The following is a 21,687-nucleotide window of genomic DNA, read 5'->3' on the forward strand; positions in this document are numbered from 1 at the left end:
GAATGTCACAGATCTAGCCTTGAGCAGATGATGAACCTCCTGGTTCATCCACAGCTTTTAGTTTGGGAATGTACTGCAAGTCTTTGTGGGCACACACTCATCCACGCAGGTTTTAATGAAGTCGGTAACAACTGCAGCATACTCATCCAGGTTCGAAGATGAATCCCTGAATACAGTCCAGACCACCGATTCAAAGCAATCCTGTAGGCGCTCCTGTGTTTTCCTTGTCCAAACCTTCTTGGACCTCACTACTGGTGCTGCAGTCTTCAGTCTCTGCCTATACTCAGGGAGTAGAAGTACAGGAAGGTGATCAGACTTCCTGAAGTGACAGTGTGGAATAGCACAGTAAGCATTCTTGATGGTGGTGTAGCAATGGTCCAGTGTGCAGTTTCCCCTGGTATTGCAAGTGATCTGTTGATAGTAATTGTTCAGTGATTTTTTTTTCAGACTGACTTGGTTAAAATCTCCCAAAATGATGGTGAAGGCATTGGGATGCACTTATAGATGTGCACTGACATTAAATAGGAAAAGGTAAATCTAATAATCAGTTACAGCATGTTTTGAACCAATATTTTTACAGATTTACACAGTATTAGTACGAGTTATTCAAACTAACAGCTTAGGTCATGCAGCAGTTAGAATCAGATTATGCATCTTTGATTAATGTATTGCTAAATTAAAGCTGTGGGACTTACAATTCAGGCCAGATCAAATAACAGCAAAACAAACATTGTATCACAATAAAGTTAGGAAGAAATGGTGAACCTTGATATAAAGAATGAGTGAGTTACTTAAAGATGGAGAATTTGATATTGAATCCAGAAGACTGTACCGTTCCCCGGAAGAAGTTCTTTCTCAAGCTTGCGTTGTCTTTGTTGCAGTGCAGGGGTCCAATTGTCAAACTGGGGCTCCACTGTAAGCATGCTGTTGTATATTGGGACTGTAATGTGTGCTGACACTTGCACGCTGCCCCCAGCACATCCGAGGGTGTGTTAATTGTGAACATAAATGCCATATTTCACTGTGTTTCTGAATCAGATTTAATATAAATATTAATATGTTGTGAAATTTGTTAACTTTACAGCAGCAGTACAAAGAAATACACGATCAATAAATATGGAGAAGAGGTAACTGAGTTACATTAAGTATTTATACTGTACAATATATTTATTAAATAGTTATACTAAAAAAGTAGTTACTGCCCATTACGCTCCTGCTGTTTAGGGCAGCAATGAAGATCCTCCATCTCTGGCGATGTTCAGAGCTTTCTTCATCCTGTCAGTAGCTTCCCCTCGGTTTTCACCACTGTCAGTCATGCAAGTCTGGGTGGAGACTCAGGAATACTGCCACACTCACATGTAGAAGGATTCTTCATTGCTGTTTCCGTAACAATTTTGATTTACCATTCAGGGTTGTTAGCCCTGAGCTGAACCCCTGAAGCTGGAGGACCGGTGGCCCAGTGGACCAACTTTAGACTGGTCTCTACCCTTTGACCTAGTTGGCATGGGTGACCCTACCATGAGCCAAAGTATTAAGCCCTGACTCCAGCCAACATAGTTCTCGATGTCACTGAGGCATGCAAGCCTCCAAACCCTACGACAAGTTTGTGGTCCTCTTTGAGGATGTTACTGTGAATGTGTAATTTAAAAAATAGAAACCTAAACTGTCAACGTGTGATGGAGAATTAAGATAGCAGGCAAGGAGCTCAGGGGCACTTATGCCCACTAGATGCCTGAACATTGCAAACAATCGCCCAAGCTGCATTGACTTCACTAAAGCCCACTGTGAGCACCGAGTGCAGTTCACTAGATTAGAAGAACCCAACTGTAACTTCAGCTGGAAGGAGTGTTGGTGACTCTGGATGGTGAGAAGGGAAGTGGTGTAAAGGACGTTTTGCTTTTCATGTGACTGCAGGGGAAAACACATGACGATGAGTGTGGTTGGTGTACGTTGATGAGGTCTGTAGATTGAACTCTGTAGTTCACTTAATGATGTGTTTCTGCTTTCTGGTCACTCGTTTTTTTTGTTGCTATTTTGGGCAATTTTGAATCCAGCCGGACTGCAGGCACCAGAGACTGAGCTGAACTGAATACGCCTGGACTCTTTCAAATTGTGCTTTATATTCTTGTGTTTTTATTTGTTGCTTTTTATGCAATTTTTTTTGCACCTAGTGGTGGGGAGAGGGGAGTTGATGTTTTCCCTTGAATGGGTTCCATGGTCTTCTTTGTTACGTGGCTGTCTGTGGTGAAGACAAACCTCGGGGTTGTATACTGCAAGCATACTCTGATAATAAATGTTTGAGAGAGCAGACCAAGGTGGAGAATGACACTACTCCACAGCTTCAAGCATTCACATGGTGAGGCAACATTTTCAACGTGTAACAAACAATCGGCTAGAGAAACTGTCAACAAACCCCGCATCAGGACCAAAAGAATCAACAGTTCCTTTCCTCCCCATTGCAGGTGCTCAATCTACTCTGCTCCCCCCAGAACGTTGCTGCTCCAGACTTCAACATTTTTAATATTATTGCCTTTATAATCAATCTCCGTTGACCATAAATGGAGACCGGAGAGGGTTGGCATCTTTCAATTCCTGAGTGTTACTATTTCAGAGGATCTGTCCTGGATTGTGTTCTCATGACCCAGTACATGCCCTCTTCTCATTGCTACCAGCAGGGAGCTGGTACTGGAGCTTGAAGCTACACACTCAACAATTCAGGAACAGCTTCTTCCCCTCTGCCATCCAATTTCTAAATGGACATTAAACCCATGAACACTACCTCAATACTTTATGACTTATATTTTTTACATGACTTATTTAACTATTTTATATGTATGTATGTGATACATGTATTTTTTCTATTATGATGTATTGCAGTGTACAGCTGTCACAAAGACAACAAATTTCACAACATATGCCAGAGATATTAAACCTGATTCTGATACTGACCCAGCATGTAAGTGAAATTGAGAAATCACCACTTCATTAGGAGTTTGCAGAGATTCAGCATGTCATCTAAATCTCTGACAAACTTCTATAGGTGTGTGCTGGAGAGTGTTTTGACTGGCTGCATCATGGCCTGGTCTGGAAACACCAATGCCCTTGAACAGAAATTCCTCCAAAAGGTACTGCCCCGTCAAAAGGCCCAGTACATCACAGGTAAAGCCCTCCAACTCATTGAGCACATCTACATGTTCAGGAAAGTTAATACCTCTCAATCATCAGGCTCATGAACTACACACACTTGCCCCATTATTGAAATGTTCCTACAACCAATGATGTCACTTTAAGGACTCTTTACCTCATTATCTCATGTTCTCATTATTTATTACTATTTATTTGCATTTGCACAGTTTGTTGTCTGTCTTCTGCACTCTGGTTGATCTTTCATTGATCCTGTTATAGTTACTATTCTATAGATTTGCTGAGTATGCCTGCAGGAAAATGAATCTCAGGGTTGTATATGGTGGCATATATGTAGTTTGATAATAAAATTAACTTCGAACATTTGGAAACCAGGTATGTACATGTGGAAATTGTACAAGGAATTTTTGGTTTTGTGCATCTCTGGATTCTTTCCACCAATGCAGTCCAAGTTGTGGAAGGAATCCTGGCAATTTGAAGTTCCTGTGTGTCAATATCTCTGAGGATCTAATTTGGGCCCAACACATCAATGCAGCTACAAAGAGGACACACCAGTTTGAGGAGGTTTGATATGTCACCAAAGGCACTCCCAAATTTCTACAGATGTACTGTGGAGAACATTCTGACTGGCTGCTTCACTCTCTGGTATGGTCTGGGGCTCTGCGGGGGAGCTACTGCGCAGGATCGAAATAAACTCAGCTTTACATGGCCATTAACTTTCTCCAGCATCCAGGACATCTTCGTAGAGCAATGCTTCAAAAAGGTGACATCCATCATCATGACCCCCATCACCCAAGCACATGCCCTCTTCTCATTGCTACCATTAGGGAGGAGGTACAGGAGCCTGAAGGCATATACTCCACGATTCAGGAACAGCTTCTACCCCTCTGCATTCCAATTTCTGAATGGACATTAAATCTCACTACTACTTCTTCTCTTTTTGCACTATTAATTTAATTAAACTGTTCAATATATGTACTTAGAGTAATTAATTTTTTTCTATTATTGTGTTGCAATGTACTGCTGCCACATAACAACAAATTTCAAAACATATGCTGGTGATACTAAACCTGATTTTGTTTCTGTTTTATAGATGGTTCAAAAGATAATTTAACTGGGAGTATTGGCATGACTCTTTTTGTGCCTGAGTTACAGGTAATGATAAAGAAATTACTTATTAGCCATTTATCAGTACATACAGCAGAATTAGTTGCAATCATTTTAGTATTATTGTGGGTGGAGAAATTTGTCCATGTCAGGTTGCAATTTGTTCAGATTCGTTTCTGTTTTTGATGAGTCTTAAATCAGGTAATTCTAGCAGTAGGTCAGATTTACTGCTGGAAACTCTTCAAACTTTATTTCATATGCAAATTATTGGTTGACATGTTTTCTTTTTATGGGCCCTTGCACTTAGAGGTGTTGAGGGAAATGAGTGGTTAATTATTTAGCAAAGAAAGTTGTTAAAAGTTCAACAGATGCAATGGACATTTACTTAGCAAATCAGAAGCTAAGGGGTTGGTAGGGTTTAGAAATAAGTGTATAATGGCAGGACTTGTGTGATAATGGGCATAAGGGGAGACACCTTTACAGAATACATAAAACTGTTCAGTTTGTGGGAGAAGGGGGCAAAATAAGAAGGGAAGGAATTATATTGACGACTTAGAATTGGGCATTTAATGCTTAATTATTCCTTATATCTTGTTGGAAAACATCACTCTGGAGTGTGTCGGTTTTGTCATCATTATGAAACATTACAGTGTGAAGTATATATGGTTGAAAGAAATCCAATGCAGGCTTTAGTACAATCTTTGGGGATTGACAATTTTCATTTAAAAACTTTTAAGTTATGGGTGTGCCTTTAATTTAATTCACAGTATCTTCTTTTCAGCACTGATCTGGGCTGAGTTGTTCTCCGATATTGGCAATTTACTTACAAATGTCTTGTCACCATGTCAGTGCCTCATGCCGAAGTGTTTGCAAGTAAATTGCCAAGATCAGAGAACAAGCACAAGCGATTCTGAGGCGCCGGAAATCCAGAGCCACACACACAAAATGCGGGAGGAACTCAGCAAGTCAAGCAGCATCTACGGAAAGGAACAACAGTCAACGTTTCAGGCCAAGACCTTTCATCGGGAGAACAACTCAACCCAACCACCTGAACTACACATCTTCCGAGTTATCTGTAGGGCTTTTGGGGGGCAGTTTGAAAGAGGGGTTGCCCCAGTTCCCCACACCACATCACCCTCCCGTCCAGTTGGTGGCAGTAAAGTTAAGTTGGAACGCCAACTCCATAAGAGGAAGAATTGCCTTGAGGCGGTGCGCGCGCTCCGGCTTTGCCGAGAACGCGCCCCGTTTCTGACGTCAGTTCCGCTTCCACCCATGGTGACGGAGACGGCCTGTGGCGCTCGGTGCTGGTGATAGGCGACGCCATGGAACTCGGCGGGGAGCAGCTGTCGCCTAAGGAAGAAGGGGAGCTGGAAGACGGCGAGATAGACGATGACAACGACGAGAATTTCTACCGGGACTCGCGGTTCGTGTCTCAGAGGCCGAGACCTGGCGGCCCAGGGCCTAAACCGCACCGGCCCGGCTCTCGCCTCACGACTCAGTCGCCGTCCTCCGGCAACGGCCTGTCCTACCGGCTCAAGGAGCCGTACCGGGGCTTCGCACGGCAGCCGTTGCTGCCGCCGCCCGCTCTGCTCGGCGATTCGCCCCGCTCCAACTTCTGGGAGAGGAGCCATGGAACTTTCGGCCGCTTCCGCTTTCGGGAAGGCTCCAACCGTGGCCGCTGGGGCAGGGAGTGTCCGGGGCCTTGGGGCTGGAAGAGAGGAGGGAGACTTGGGCCGGGTCCAGGGCCCAACTTCAACAGCGGCAGCAACGCCCGCAGAGACTCTCCGCCCAGGAAACGTATCCTTCCGTAACCTGGCCTTTTACCCCGCCCTGAGCCGGGTGTTAGGCCCAGCAGGCCCCGGGCTGGCTGACCAAGCATAATCACAGCAATCCTGGCTCCTCCCTTCGGAATCAGCTCGTTTATCATAGTCAAGCACCCGCGTGAGACCGGAATGGAAACTTAAGGACGTATATTAGAAACGAAGAGGTGCAGGTAGTTTACCCACTAGAGTGTCATTGTCGAATTTAAGTATTATAGAGGACCAGTGGGTATTTTCCTTTCGGGAGGATAGGTCGTGTAATGCATAGTACCACACAATGCAACATCTCTGGAAATGATTAAACAGTCTACATTTTGGACTGAGACCCTTCTTCAAGACTGAGAAGAAAGGGGGAATTACGCCAGGAAAAAAAGTGGCGGGGGGGGGGGGAGGAGGAGGATAGGTGAAGCCAGATGGGTGGAAAAGATCAAGGGTTGGAGATAAGCAGTCTGACAGGAGAGGAGAATGGACTATAGGAGAGAGCGCAGGAGGATGGGATCCAGGGGGAAGTGAACTGCATGTGAGAAGAAGTCGAAGATCGGGGAGAGGGAGGTCTTTGGCTACTGGAAGGAGAAATCGATGTTCATGCCATTAGGTTGGAGGGTACCAAGATGGAATATAAGGTGTGGCCTTGTAGGAGGAGTCCACATCAGAACAAGAATTGAAATTAAAATCTATTAGATTCCTATAGCCTGAATGTAGAACATGAGTAGGAACGGGCCACCTGTCACCAACATTCAATATAATGCTGACTGATCTCCAAGCTATGTCACTTTTTCAGGAGCTTTCAAAGTTCAATTGCTCAATCTTATAAAAAATAACCTCCTGTCTTTTAAAATGCTTCTAATAATCTGCCCCCTGTGTGAAGAGAAATTATTGACCAATTGGTTCTAAAATGGTCACACTTTATCTTATAACTTGTGGGAAGGAAAAAGGATATACTATTATAAGGAAAGATTGAATAGGTTAGGACTTTATTCCTTGGAACTTAGATTGAAAGATTTGATAGAGGTATACAAAATTATGAGGGTTATAGATAGGGTAAATGCAAGCAGGCTTTTTCCACTGAGGTTGGGTGGGACTCCAACCAGAGGTTGTGGGTTAAGAATGAAAGATGAAAAGTTTAAGGAACATGAGGGAAAAACTTTTTCACTCAGAGCAGTGAGTGTGGAACAAGCTGCCAGTGCAAATGGTGCATTTGAGCTAGATTTCAATGTTTAAGAGCAGCTTGGATGGGTATGTTGATGGTAGGAGTATGGAGTGCTATGGTCTGGGTGATGGGAGTATGCAGTTTAAATGGGTCAACCTAGTCTACGAGGGCCCGTTCTGTATTGTACATATCTGTACAAGTAGAAATATTTAATGATTGTATTTTTCATCACATTTGCTACACCTTCTGAGCTGCAAGGAATACCAATCGAATTTTGTTAGATGCTTGTGATAGGCCAACCATCTAATTTTCTGAACTGTCCCCTTTGCTAGTGACTGCAGTTAAGCCATCTTCCCTGATGCGGGAATAGTCATTACTAGCATAATTTGACGCAGTTGACCGGTGCTCTCAAATGAGGTCCCAGATAAGGAAAATAGAAATTGTTTTGTTATTTGAGTCCCTTGATTTGTTTTAAATGTGACCTTCCTGAATTATTTATATATGGTATTTGAATAGAAATAGTAAATACTCTGTAATTTGTGATGTAACATAACTTGCTGATGTTGGGTGGTTTCCTAACATGTAACGTGGAGTGATGTATTTCGTGGGGGAGTCTTAACTGCATAGAAAATTGGATAAATTTACAATAACAATTTTAAAGTACATCTTGATGTTTAAAAGACCATGAGAGATAGGAGCAGAATTTAGGCCATTTGTTCCATCAAGTTTGCTATTTCATCATGGCTAATCCATTTTCTCTCTCAACTCCATTCTCTTGCCTTCTCCCTGTAACCTTTCACGCCCTGACTAATCAAGAACCTGTCAACAAATATACCCAATAACTTGGCCTCCACAGCTGCCTGTGGCAACAAATTTCATATTTGCCATCCTCTGGCTAAAGAAATCTCTCATTTCTGAGCTAAATGGATGTCCCTCTATTCTGAGTCTGCCCTGTGGTCCTAGACTCCCCCATTAGAGGAAACATCCTCACCCTATCAACATTCATAGTTTTCAATGAGATTCCCCCTCATTCCAGCATGTATAGGCCCAGAGCCATCAAACGCTTCTCATATGATAACCCTTTCATTCCTGGAATCAGTCTTCTCTGAGCCCTCTTCATTGTTAGCAAATCCTTTCTTAGATAAGGGGTCCAAAACTGCTCACAATACTCCAAGTGAGGCCTCACCAGTGCTTTATAAAGCATCAGCATTACGTCCTTTTATATTCTAGTTTTCTTGAAATGAATGTTAACGTTGCATTTGCTTTCTTTACCACCGACTCAACTTGCACATTCACCTTTTTGTAATCCTACATGGGACTCCTAAGTTACTTTTCTCTCCATTTGCGCTTTTTATTAAGCATCTGCGTTCTTATTCCTTTTACTAAAGTGCATGACCATACATATCCTGGTTCTGTATTCCATCTGCCACTTTGCCCATTCTCCTGATCAGCCTACCTGCTTCCTTCATACTATTTGCCTCCCCATCTATCTTCATATTGTCTGCAAACTAGGCCACAAAGCCTTCAATTCTGTCAATCAAAATATTGCCATAAATATGTCAAAAGAAGCAGTCCCAACACCTACCCCTGCGGAACTCCACTGGCCTCCAGCAGCCAACCAGAAAAGGCTCCCTTATTCCCACTCTTTGCCTCCTGTCATTTAGCCAATCCTCTATCCATGCTAGTGTCTTTCCTGTAATTATCATGGGCTGTTACTTTATTAAGCAGCCTCATGTGCAGCCTGTTGTCAAAGGCTTTCTAAAAAAATTCTTACACAAATATCCACCAATTCTCCTTTGCTTATCGTGTTTGTTAGTTGTCAAGGGATTCCAACAGATTTGTCAGGCAAAATGTTTCCTTAAGGAAACCATGCTGACTATGACCTGTTTTATAATGTGCCCACTAGTATCCAGAAACCGTATCCTTAATAGTTGACTCCCAACATCTTCCCAGCCACTGAGGTCAGTCTAGCTGGCCTACAATGTCCTTTCTTATCCCTCCCTCCCTTCTTGGAATTTGCAATTTTCCACTTCTCCAGAATCATGCCAGAATCTAGTGATTTTTTTTGAAAGATCACTCACTACCAATCCTCCACAACCCAATTTCCAGTTTTAAAATAACTTCAATGTGCGACTCTTAAGTTAGAATCTGGTTGACTGAATATACAGCACAGCTTTGTAACTTTCTCAATCATACCTAATAGATGTTTCATTATGTTTTGAGATGCCACAAATTGTAAATAAGGGATTAATTTGGATTTTGTTCTTTAATCAGTTTCTCTGGTTTCCAAATTCTCATGAATTTTCACCATATATTGTTTGACTTCGGTCTTCACAAATGTTGGACTGGAACCTGAATTTCTACTGCATTTTATAATGGAGCAAAGTCTTATATGTAGTATTAATTGGATATTTATTTGTATTGGCAGATGGCATTTCAGGTTGTGACCATTTAAAATGGAATAGGAAGGCATAATTGAGTGTGCTGAATACTTATTTTTAAAATGAAGTTTCAAGTTAAATTGTTTTTTGGCAAGTTCTATTGACCCCATGCATGTTTAGGCCTAAATAATAAATACAGTCAATTGTAATTAAAAACAGATGCTGGAAATCCTGAGCAACACACAGAAAATGCTGGAGGAACTTGGCAGGTCAGGCAGCTGAAATTAATAAAGTCAACCTTTTGGGCCACATCCCTTCAGGAAAGAATGAAGGGGGAAGATGGCAATATAAGGTGGGGAAGGAGGATATTTGGATATCCTCAGGATAGGGAGTTTGTAGAGTGCCTATGGGATGCATTCTTGGAACAGCTTGTACGAGAGCCGACCAAGAACAAGACTATTCTGGATTTAGTGTTATGTAATGAACAGGATTTGATAAGCGATCTTTCAGTAAAGGAGCCATTAGGAGGTAGTGATCATAATATAAATTTTTATCTGCAATTTGAGAAGGGTAAGGATAGCTTGGAGGTGTCAGTGTTGCAGTTGAACAGGGGAAACTATGGAGCCATGAGGGAGGAGCTGGCCAAAGTTGACTGGACGGATAGCCTAGCAGAAAAGACAGTGGAACAGCAATGGCAGGTATTGGGAATAATGCACAAGGTGCAAAATCAGTTCATCCCCCAGAGAAGGAAGGATTCAAAGGGGGGAAAGGGGCCACAGTGGTTGACATAGGAAGTCAGAGATTGCATAGCATTTTAAAAAAAAAGGAAGTATGACAGAGCTAAGGTGAGTGGGAGGACGGATGATTGGGAAGTTTTTAAGGAACAACAGAACTTAACTAAAAAGACAATACTGGGAGAAAAAATGAGGTACGAACGCAAGCTAGCCAGGAATATAAAGGAAGATAGCAAAAGCTTTTTTAGGTATGTGAAGAGAAAGAAGATAGTTAGGAACAATGTTGGGCCCTTGAAGAATGAATTGGGTGAAATTGTTATGGGAAACAGAGAAATGGCAGAAGAATTTAATGAGTACTTTAGATCTGTTTGCACTAAGGAAGACACAAGCAATCTCCCAGATGTATGGATGGGCCAAGGACATAGGGTAACAGAGGAAATGAAACAGATTGACATTAGGAAAGAAATGGTGATGAGAAGACTGATGGGACTGAAGGTTGACAAATCCCCAGGTCCGGATGGTCTGCATCCTGGGGTACTAAAGGAGGTGGCCCTGGAATTTGCGGATGCATTGGTAATCATTTTCCAATGTTCCTTAGATTCAGGATCAGTTCCTGAGGATTGGAGAATGGCTAATGTTATCCCACTTTTTAAGAAAGGAGGGAGGGAGAAAACAGAACTATTGACCTGTCAGTCTGACATCGGTGGTGGGGAAGATGCTAGAGTCCATTATTAAGGATGAAATAGTGGCATATCTAGATAGCAGTGATAGGATTGGGCCGAGCCAGCATGGATTTACCAAGGGTAAATCATGCTTGACTAATCTGTTGGAGTTTTTGGAGGATGTAACCAGGAAGTTAGATGGGGGAGATCCAGTGGATGTAGTGCACCTCGATTTTCAGAAGGCATTTGATAAGGTCCCACATAGGAGATTGGTGGGTAAAATCAAAGCTCAGGGCATCGGGGGGAAGACATTGACATGGATAGAAAACTGGTTGGCAGATAGAAAGCAAAGGGTAGCAGTGAATGGGTGTTTCTCAGAATGGCAGGTGGTGACTAGTGGGGTGCCACAGGGCTCGGTATTGGGAACACAGCTGTTTACGATTTACGTCAACGATTTGGATGACGGCATTGAAAATAATATCAGCAAATTTGCTGATGATACTAAGCTGCGTGGCAGGGTGACGTGATGATGTTAGGAGAATTCAGGGTGACTTGGATAGGCTGAGTGATTGGGCAGATACTTGGCAGATGACGTTTAATGTGAATAAGTGTGAGGTTATCCACTTTGGGAGTAAGAACAGGAAGGCAGATTATTTGAACGGTGTAGAGTTAGGTATGGGAGAAATACAAAGAGATCTAGGAGTCCTTGTTCATCAGTCACTGAAGGTGAATGAGCAAGTGCAGCAGGCAGTGAAGAAGGCTAATGGAATGTTGGCCTTTATTACAAAGGGATTTGAGTACAAGAGCAAGGAAATCCTCTTGCATTTGTACAGAGCCCTGGTGAGACCACACCTGAAGTATTGTGTACAGTTTTGGTCTCCAGGGTTAAGGAAGGACATCTTGGCTGTAGAGAAAGTGCAGCATAGATTCACGAGGTTAATTCCTGGGATGTCTGGACTGTCTTACGCAGAGAGGTTAGAGAGACTGGGCTTGTGCACGCTGGAATTAAGGAGATTGAGAGGGGATCTGATTGAAACATGTAACATTATTAAGGGATTGGACAAGATAGAGGCAGGAAATATGTTCCAGATGCTGGGAGAGTCCAGTACCAGAGGGCATGGTTTGAGAACAAGGGGTAGGTCATTTAGGACAGAGTTAAGGAAAAACTTCTTCTCCCAGAGAGTTGTGGGGGTCTGGAATGCACTGCCTCGGAAGGTAGTGGAGGCCAATTCTCTGGATGCTTTCAAGAAGGAGCTAGATAGGTATCTTATGGATAGGGAAATCCAGGGATATGGGGTCAAGGCAGGAACCGGGTATTGTTAGTAGTTGATCAGCCAATGGTGATGCAGGCTCGAAGGGCCAAATGGTCTACTTCTGCACCTATTGTCTTTTGATATCTGGAAGGTGATAAGTGAAGCCAGGTGGGCTGGAGAGAAGGAATCAAAGAGAGTGGATCATGAGAGATAAGGAACAAAGAGGGGACCCGGGGGAGGTGAAAGGTGGATGAAGAGGTAGGAGGCCAGAGTGGGGAATAGGAGAGGTGGGGGAGGGAATTTTTTTTTTACTGGAAGGAGAAATCGATATTCATGCCCTCAGGTTGGAGACTACCCAGATGGAATTCAAGGTGTTGCTCTTCCACGCTGAGATGGCCTCATCTTGGCATAAGAGAAGACCATGGACTGACATGTCTGACTGGGAATCGGAAGCAAAATGTTTTGTGCCCTGTGATGTTCAGTTTTGGTGGATGGAGCAGAGGTGCTCAATGAAGTGATCCCCCAATTTGCAATGGGTTTCACCAGTGTTGAGGAGGCCGCATCGGGAGCAGTGCATACAATAGACAACCCCAGCAGATTCTTTGGTGAAGTGATGTCTCATCTGGAAGGACTGTTTGGGGCCCTGAATAAAGGTGAAGGATGTGGTGTATGGGTAGGAGTAGCACTTCGGCTGCTTGCAAGAGGGAGAATAGTAATTCAAAGTTGAAAAATCGAGTTCTCACATTATCTCAAAGGTAAGAAACTGAGCATGTTGACCAGTAGCTTTGATTCTGTATTGGATTTTTCAAGTGATGGTGCTGTGTGCATGCTATTGCTGCAAGATTTTATTTCATCTAATGCGCAAGAATTGAGAACATAACTGATATGGCAGGTGTGTCATGTTAAGCAAGACTGAGTGGACTATGCCTTTGTTTAACATTGAGAAGAGCCAATTGTGACCCTATATTTGTACTTTGGGTTAATAATTTTACGCAGGCAATGGTAAGTACATGGAACAGACTGCCAGTGCTGGTGGTAGAGGCAAATACATCAGAAACATTTAAAAGAATATATAAATGGAGGGCTAGTGGGAGAGAAGGCATGAATACATTTTGGAGTAGGTTAAAATGTCAGCACACCATCTTGGGCCGAAGGGCTCATTGTATTGTACTGTTTATCTTCAGGCATCTTGTAAATTGGCCTTCAGTTGATCTTACTTATCATTTTTTGGGGATCAATATGGTCCTGCTATTCTTGAGGCATTCTGGCACCTAGCTGGACTTAGACCATAAAGTGAAGAGCCCTGACAGTATGTTCTTGTTATCTACTACAACTTTCAACAGGTCCTTCCTACTTGGAGTGAGCATCCCATTGTTTTTTAAGAGTGCAATATTTATTTCTAAAAAAATTGTTAATTTGCTGATCAGAAGCTGACACCTTTATTTAAAAAGACGATATCACGTTGGGTGTATAAATGTAGAGATTGCAGTTATTTGGCTGTGCAACCAAGTAAATGAGGAAAGCACAAACGAGGAAATCTGCAGATGCTGGGAATCCGAGCAACACACAAAATGCTGGAGGAACTCCACAGGCCAGGCAGCATCTATGGGGGAAAAAATGTTTTGCCTAAAATGTAGACACTGCTTTTTTTCCCCCATAGAAGCTGCCTGGCCTGCTGAGTTCCATCAGCATTTTGTGAATGAGGAAAGCAAATGTGTTCCACCCAGCAAAATGAAAATCACTGTGAGGCCTTGATCACAGTGATTCCTGAACCCAGGTCACTGTCAGATAGTGATGAACATGACCGCTTGTTTTAAAATTATACCCACAGTTCTCCGTCAGTGTGGGAAATACCCTCTTGGCATTTGTCCTGTCACTCCCCTGGAGAATGTTGTGTGTCAATATGATCACCTCATACTTCCCTATTGGATTGATTAAAGGACCAAAACGTTCTTTGTTCATTAGGGCTTTCAATACCAGAAATCAATCAAATGAACTATGTACAGATTTCAATACAAGCACATCCTTAGCTAAATACAGAGATCAAAAGTATATGCAGTACCAAATTGCAGACTTACCAGCCCATCAGAAAATCCATAATTATTTTCCTTAGTTCTTGCAATAAAATCTGACATTTCACAAACATTTCTAATCATTTGCTGTCTCAGCATGCTAACATTTTGATGTACCAACATTTCCAATACTTTAGTACAGAAGCGTTTATTATTCTGATTTCATTTTTTTAAATTGTTTTTTATTCAACATGGAAGCAAGTCCCTACTGCCAATCAGACACCAGTTTGCATTAATTCTACTTTATTTGCTTTCATTTCCATCAACTCCCCCAGATTCTGCCACTTCCTTTCTAACCCACGTCTTTCAGATGTGCACACCAAGTTTTGGAAGTTGGGATTGAAACCTGATGGAGCTGCAAGATCTCAGCTCTACGTGAGCTGCCTCAAAATTGATTCCCTCCTTACAACTGACCTATCTTTGTATTGATGAGGTTTTGATATTATGTATTTAGTCTCAGGTAATCAGTACAATGCTATAGTTGGGAAATGAAATCCAGAATGTGAAAGAAAAGCGAATGCTGGAAGCACTCGTGTCAGGCAGCATCTCTCAGCACATCTTGGGAGGAAGAAAAAAAAATGAGAAGTTTTGTTTTTAGTTCTTATGAAGGGTTTCTCACATGAAATGTTAATTATTTCTATTTTTGCTTTTTGCTGAGTGTTCTTTTTGTGTAAGTGGGTCCCAGGAATGATCTGCAGAGTAGATAAGTCAAGAATGATTCTGGTTGAACAATCTGCAAAATGAGCATTAGTTGAATTGGGACTGGAATGATATTTTTTCCCATCTCTCTAAGCATGTATCTTTGGAATTCTCTACTCCGGAGAGCTTTTGAAGCTCAGGTGAGAGTGGTAGTTTTCAGAACATTATAAGGTAATGCTGGTGAAGCCCGGCGACTACTTGCTGTTGGCAAACAAGACAATGAATACAACTAAATATTTTATTAATAACACATTTTCTTGTAAAATTGATCAATCCAAGTGCCAGGCTGATTTGGATAGGTTGGTTCTGGGCAGAAATGTGGTGCAGGGTCCTAGCCCAGAATGTATTGATAGGACAGGGCCTGGGTTTTAGTGCAAGGAGCGATCTGATGTGTGGACGATTTAAATACCAGGCCAGATAGTTTGAAAAGGCATGGTGTCGGGACCAGAGGTGAGGGTTGGGCTGGTTCTGCTCGCTGGGTGATGTTTACCCGGGTCTGTGCCGGGCTGAGGCTATGGCCTGTTCCAGGCTTCATGTCAGTGGACTCTGCACATAAGGTGTTTGACAGTCTTTGTATGGGTTCTTTTTGTTTTGTGGCTGCCAGTAAGATGAATTAGAAGTAAATGAATATGGGGTCAAGATGGGAAAACGGTATAGTCGTCAAAGAAGCTCAGTGGTGATCTTCAATGGCAGAGCAGGTTTCAGGGCTTGAATAGCTTGCACTCTCTTGGAGCATCCCATTGTTTTATTTTGCAATGTTTAATGAAAAAGTTAATTTTAATTGTATGCTGATCGCAAGATGATCTGGAAACTGGTTCCTTTTATATAAAATATTGCAGTTGGGTGTGCAACCAAATGAACGAGGAAAGCAAAAGTGATACTGAGAGGCCTTGCTCACATCATTCCTGAACCTCGCTCGCTGTCGGCAGCAGATGATCTGTAGAAAGTTTGGATAACAATGAAAATGTGGTTCACTTTTGCAGTGTGTGTATTTTAGAAACATTTACAACATGGGATTCTGTTTAAGCATTACCTTGGAGTATGGAAGTTAACTTGCTGTGTATTGAATGAGTTAAGTTTCCTTTACATTTAACTCAGCAAAATTTTTTGGATGTTCATTATCAAGAAGACCGGCTTATCATCACAGAAGTGAAGATGACATGGTAGAAACATTTGAAGATCTACTTAGGAAGTACAAGGAGATTCAGCTGGAACTGGAATGCCTTAATAGGGAAGAGAAGATGTCTCAAACTGCTAAGGGGGAAAACTTGTTGGAAGAAGAAGCAGGAGTTGTATCTGGGAATGCTAGTATTGACATAAACAGTATTGACAAGAACAATGAGCATTTTCAGTCTTCCACCGAGAAACTTCAGGTTAAATCTTTTCAATCCTTTGAAATAAAACCTGTGAGAAATAAACTACCTACTCCAGCTGAACTGGATCAAATCAACTTAAACAAAGACCCGAAAGCGGACCCTTTAGAGCATGTAACAGTAATACAAGGTATAAAGAACAGTTGTTATTAAGTGAGTTTTGCAATGTAAACATTACAATTGAAGAGTAAGTTTCTACATTTTCTTTCAGGTGCTGAAAGTAAAGATTCATGTCGTCCTTCAAACAGTAAAAAGTTATCAGAATCTGCCAGTAAGGTAAATTAGTAGTATATTTGTGTGAAATAAATATAATAGGAACATTATTCTGCAGTCATTTTGGAGGTAATGAATTTTGACATTTTAACAGGATGCCAAAATGGAAGAAGATGAAGATGCGGAAGAAAAGGAGGAGGAAGAGCTGTCTGAACTCCACTTGCGTCTACTTGCATTACAGTCTGCAAGTAAAAAGTGGCAACAAAAAGAACAATGTGTAATAAAGGAGAGCAAGGAGAAGTTAACTAAGCCAAGAATTTCTCAGCAGAAGATCAGGAGTAGCCCAGAAATGCATGCAATCAAGAAAACTGTTAGTGCAGGTAGTATACAAATTTATGGAGAAAGATATATTGCTGGTGCAAATGACAGCATTTGGAATGTCATGATTGATGGTACAAAGTACATATTTCTTTATTGAAGCAAGTTTCTTTTATTGGTAACTTTATACCAATTTAGTATAAGTTTTGCTTTAGCTGTAAGTGCTATTTGACATAATAGAAGCAGACAAAAGCTTGGTCAAGGTGTTTGAGCTTTGATTGTATCCAAGGAGGAGGAAATGCTGAGGATTGTGGAGAGCATTTGAGGTCTTAGATGTCTGAAGACATGGCTGCAAAAAGGGTTGCCCGTAACTCCAGAGCTGGAAAAATCGGTTGTGTGTGTGATTATACTGAGTTGGTGCAATTAATGTCAAGTTAATAAGAGGCTTGAAAATTATGGCAATTTTAAATGACATTCAGGATGCTATAGGGCAAATCATTCAGATGAATCAGGAGAGCATTGAAAAAATTGAACATGAAAAAGAAATGAATTGCGTGAAGGATTGAGACAGATTTTACATAGTACAAGCAGGCAAAAAGGTAATCTAGATTTTTCCTAGGACAGATTGAATGGAAACTGAAGCAATGACTAGGATCGTAGAATTGAGTAGTCATCCTATCAGTTGCTGTACAGAAGTAAATGGTGAAGGCAATATTTCATTATTGTCATAATGGCATTGGAGGTCTTCAGTTTTGTCACTAGGAGGGGAACTGAGTAATGTGATTCTAACATAATTCTAGTAAGCACACAAAGTACAAACTGCTGTTGGAGCTCCAGATCCAGCAACATTTGAGGAGAGGAAGGAACTGCAAAGGTGATTTATTTGTAAGAATGGAGCTCTTGCTGAATTCATTGCTGAATTTTGAAGAGAAAGAGAAATAAAGATGTCAGGGCTAAGGGGATGACTGAGGATAATGGGAAGATATCGTACAGGCGAGGGAATAATTTAATGCTGTCTTGTCGACAGCCCAGAGTAAAATTTAATTAGCTTATTTTGAATGGGGTCATGAAAACACATCTATGGTTAAGCACAGCGGGTTGTCATCGTGATATGTGGTGTCATATGCCATAGGCAATCATGATCTTTCCATGGCCTTGATTATTCTTGGCATATTCTTCTACAGAAGAGGCTTGCCATTGCCGCCTTCTAAGCAGTGTCTTTACAAGATAGGTGATTCTCCCTCCCCACCAGCTATTATCAATACGCTTCAGAGTTTGTGTGCCTGGTGTCAGTGTTCAGGCATATGTACCAGCCGCTCATATGACCATCCACCACCTGCTCCTATGCTTCTTGTCATCCTGATCTGGGAGCTAGCAAGTTCTACACCTTACCCAAGGGTGACCTGATGCAGGCTAGTGAAGGAAAGGAGTGTCTTACAATTCCTTTAGTAGCAATGTATCTCCACAAGGGGAAATAAGAGAAACAAAAGAATGTTCAGGGCAAAGCCTGCTCAGGAATAAAATTAAAGTCTGACAGGGCTGTATCTGATCCCAAGCCCAAGTCACATCGATCGTTATCTATCTGTCCTGCCTTCGTCTCCTGCTACCCATTTGGCTTTCTTGTTCACTTTTCACCCCATATCCCTGTTTGCCTCTTATTGTTTGTGTGCATGCTGCTGCCAGCTTCTGTCTGAATGTTCACCACTTGGTCAGAATGGGTCTGGTAGCCATGTAGTTTGGAGAAAACATTTAAATTTAGGTTTTGTGGATAAAGGCAAGGAGCTAGATGGAATAATGTATTATTTTAATGTTATTGTACACTGAGTCTGTAGAATGTTAGAGATTGAATACCTCACACGTTGACCTTTTAAGCTGTCATGTTACTGGCAGTAAGGGCTCTGGAGACCACACTTATTTCCCGGCTCTATCAGAGGTTACAGTACATTGAGAGCTTACTTGGATGCTTTCTGGGTATACTCTGAGCTTTTTTAAGGTCAGCCAACCCATTCAGGCAATGTATTGAAGACCATAATTACCCCTGAGGTGGAAGAAAGAATTTCTTTCTAGTCCTATTACGTTGTCTTAAATTGGGTAATTTTATGTACTCTTAACTATTACCTTAATGATATTTTATATACCTGAATTAAACTACTTGCCTTTCCTGCTCCCTAGGGAAAGCAGTCTAAACTTCATCCCTATTAATATCCTCAAATCTCAAAATCCCTTTAACACTACCTCATGTGTGATCTAAACTGAAAGTAGTCCTCTGGTTGAGACTTAACTTTAGTAAGCCCATATTCTCTTGTCATATTCTCTATCTTGGCAAATAAAATAAAAGGCAGGGGCAAAGAATCCTAATAATACGCACAAAATGCTGGAGGAACTCAGCAAGCCAGGTAGTATCTGGAGAAGAGTAAACAGTCGACATTTCGGGCTGAGTCCTTTCAGGACTGGGGGGAAAAAAGAGATGAGAAGTCAGAGTAAGAAGGTGATAGGTGAAACTGGGAGAGGTGAAGGGGTGAAGTAAAGAGCTGGGAAGTCGATTGATGAAAGAGGTAATGGGGAATCTGATAGGAGAGGATGGAAGGGAAAGGGGGAGGAGCAGTGATGGGCAGGTAAGGAGATGAGGTAAGAGAGGGAAGTGGGAATGGTGAAGGAGGGGGGTAAACTACCAGAAGTTCGAAGTTGATGTCCGTACTGTCAGCCAACCCAGACAGAATACAAAGGACCCTATCCTTGTTTTGCAGGGCAGGAGAGCCCTTGAAAAGCATGAGTGCAGGAAATGAAACAGATGTGATAGCCCCATTTGGGGAAAAATGAAGATATTGTGTCATAGAAAAATGGAGAAACAGGTGGATACAATCTTCACAGGAAGCAGGAGAAAAGAGTTCAGATGCTGAAATCTGGAACAGAAAGAACACGAAAGAATTCAGATCTCAATGGTGGAAGAACTCGGATCAAGCTGCATCTGCAGAAACAAGGTGTAAGCCACTGCTTCGGGTCCAGACCCTATATCAGGACTGAGGGAGGAGGAACAGTTGCCAATGTATAATAGTATGAGGCAGGGATGGGACATGCACTGTTAGATTACCTGCATCTTTTGCACCCACACATGCTGCTTGGTCTGACTTCTTCCAGCGTTCTGGTTTACTGAGAGCTGTATGAGAGGAAGTGCACTCAAGGCAACTGCAAGTTTCCCTCGGCTTCTGGATCCTGGTCACTAACCTGTCTACCAATGAAGATGAAGCTGAGAAAGGGAAGGAGAGAGTCATTAACAAATGGTGTGAGAGGAGAGCAAGTTGGAAATTGGCAAAAGTGATGAAAATTTAAGTTTGCCTGTGAAGAGGTAGGAACAACTATATAGTCTTAAGTGCACTGTAAAAGGAAGTGGGTGAATTTGGTCTAATAAAGAAATGTGCATAACTTGGGCACAGCTGTATCCTGTGAAAGAGCTGTCAAATGCAACATCAGTTTCAGCCAGGCAAAGGATAGTAATGGTAGAGAGGCATTTGGTCAAGGAAGAAACAAAGGACATTCAGACTGTCCTGATGCAAGATGAAAAGAATTTTGCTTCCTTAGAAGCTGCCTATGCAAGTTGACATATTATGATCAGAGAATTGTACGCTGTTTTGAGCTCTACACAAAAAATCTTTTAGTACTGTGTAAATACATGTTTGAGCTGTAAAAACAGATGTATCTTTTTTTTAACTCCCCCTCTGCTCCACAAGCAGATGTATTTATGACAGATTTATAGAGACAAATCAAAATCTCTCTTGCCTATAATTCTTATGTCATCAACCACAGACCACACTAGTGGTTTGTCCTTCATCTTAGAGGTGGAGTTGCCATGCTGCTGTTAGTGATGGACGTTGAAGTGCATTCTTTACCCCTGGTGTACTCATTACCCTTGCTAAATGGCGTTCACTCGCAAGTATTATTACCACATGGCAATCAATCAAACTCTGTCTTAGAGTACTATAGCACAGAAACAGGCCTTTTAGTCCATCTAATCAATGCTAACCTTGCCTTCTGCCTGCACCAGACTATATCCTTCCAAACTCATCCTATTTATGAAGTTATCCAAACTTCTCTTAAATGTTACCATTAAACTCACATCTATCACTTAGCTCTATCCTCTGCATGAAGTTTCCCCTCAGATTCCCCTTAAATACTTCACTTTGCACCTTAATCCTTTTGCTTCTATTTCTAGTCTCACCCAACCTGAAGGGGAAAAGCCTGCATTGCATTCATTCTGGCTTTATATACCTGGTTTCTTTGCTATATCTTCCTGCACTTTCCTTGCTCATGTTTGATATGATACCATGAGATATTGACATCCAAATCCTCTTAACTACATAATGATTTTGAGAGGAATTCTGATGGACATTAAAGGGAGAACTGTTCTGCCAGTTTGATTGTTTGCGAGTGGGGTTTTGCAATTTCATCTTGAAAGCCCGTATTGACCCTTAATGACTTGGAATCAATTTAAGTTCTTTATTGATTTCCAAATGATTTTCAACCACCCTTTCATCTTCACTTTTGCTGTATTTTCTCTAATTCCTTAAACCAGTGCTCATGGGAAAAGCTACCCTATCAATAGCCATCATTATCTTGTTTGCTTCTATCTTATTTTCTGTATTTATCATTGCTTCAAGAAATTTAGCTTCATCTTTAGAACTTTTCTGCACTCTATAGAACTAATTAAGTTTCCCAACCTTTATTATACTATGGACCAATAGCATTAAGCAAAGGTCCATGGAT

At 41.7% G+C, this 21,687-nt stretch overlaps 1 protein-coding gene across 4 annotated transcripts in view; it reads left to right on the forward strand.

Annotated features, from left to right (window-relative positions):
* Positions 1–4,946: 4,946 nt before the first annotated feature.
* Positions 4,947–21,687, forward strand: part of LOC132398677 (zinc finger C3H1 domain-containing protein) — a 65,274-nt gene continuing 48,533 nt past the window's right edge. The window contains exons 1-4 of one of the 4 annotated variants that reach the window (XR_009513769.1): positions 4,947–6,048; positions 16,121–16,525; positions 16,607–16,671; positions 16,763–16,988. Coding sequence is in view for 3 of the 4 variants with exons in the window: in XM_059978433.1 (XP_059834416.1) it covers positions 5,574–6,048; positions 16,121–16,525; positions 16,607–16,671; positions 16,763–16,988 (1,171 nt within the window). In the remaining variant the exon portion in view is untranslated. The other 3 variants (XM_059978433.1, XM_059978434.1, XM_059978435.1) reach the window with 3 other exon arrangements.

This window comes from Hypanus sabinus, chromosome 8, assembly GCF_030144855.1.
Source record: "Hypanus sabinus isolate sHypSab1 chromosome 8, sHypSab1.hap1, whole genome shotgun sequence".
NCBI lineage: Eukaryota > Metazoa > Chordata > Chondrichthyes > Myliobatiformes > Dasyatidae > Hypanus > Hypanus sabinus.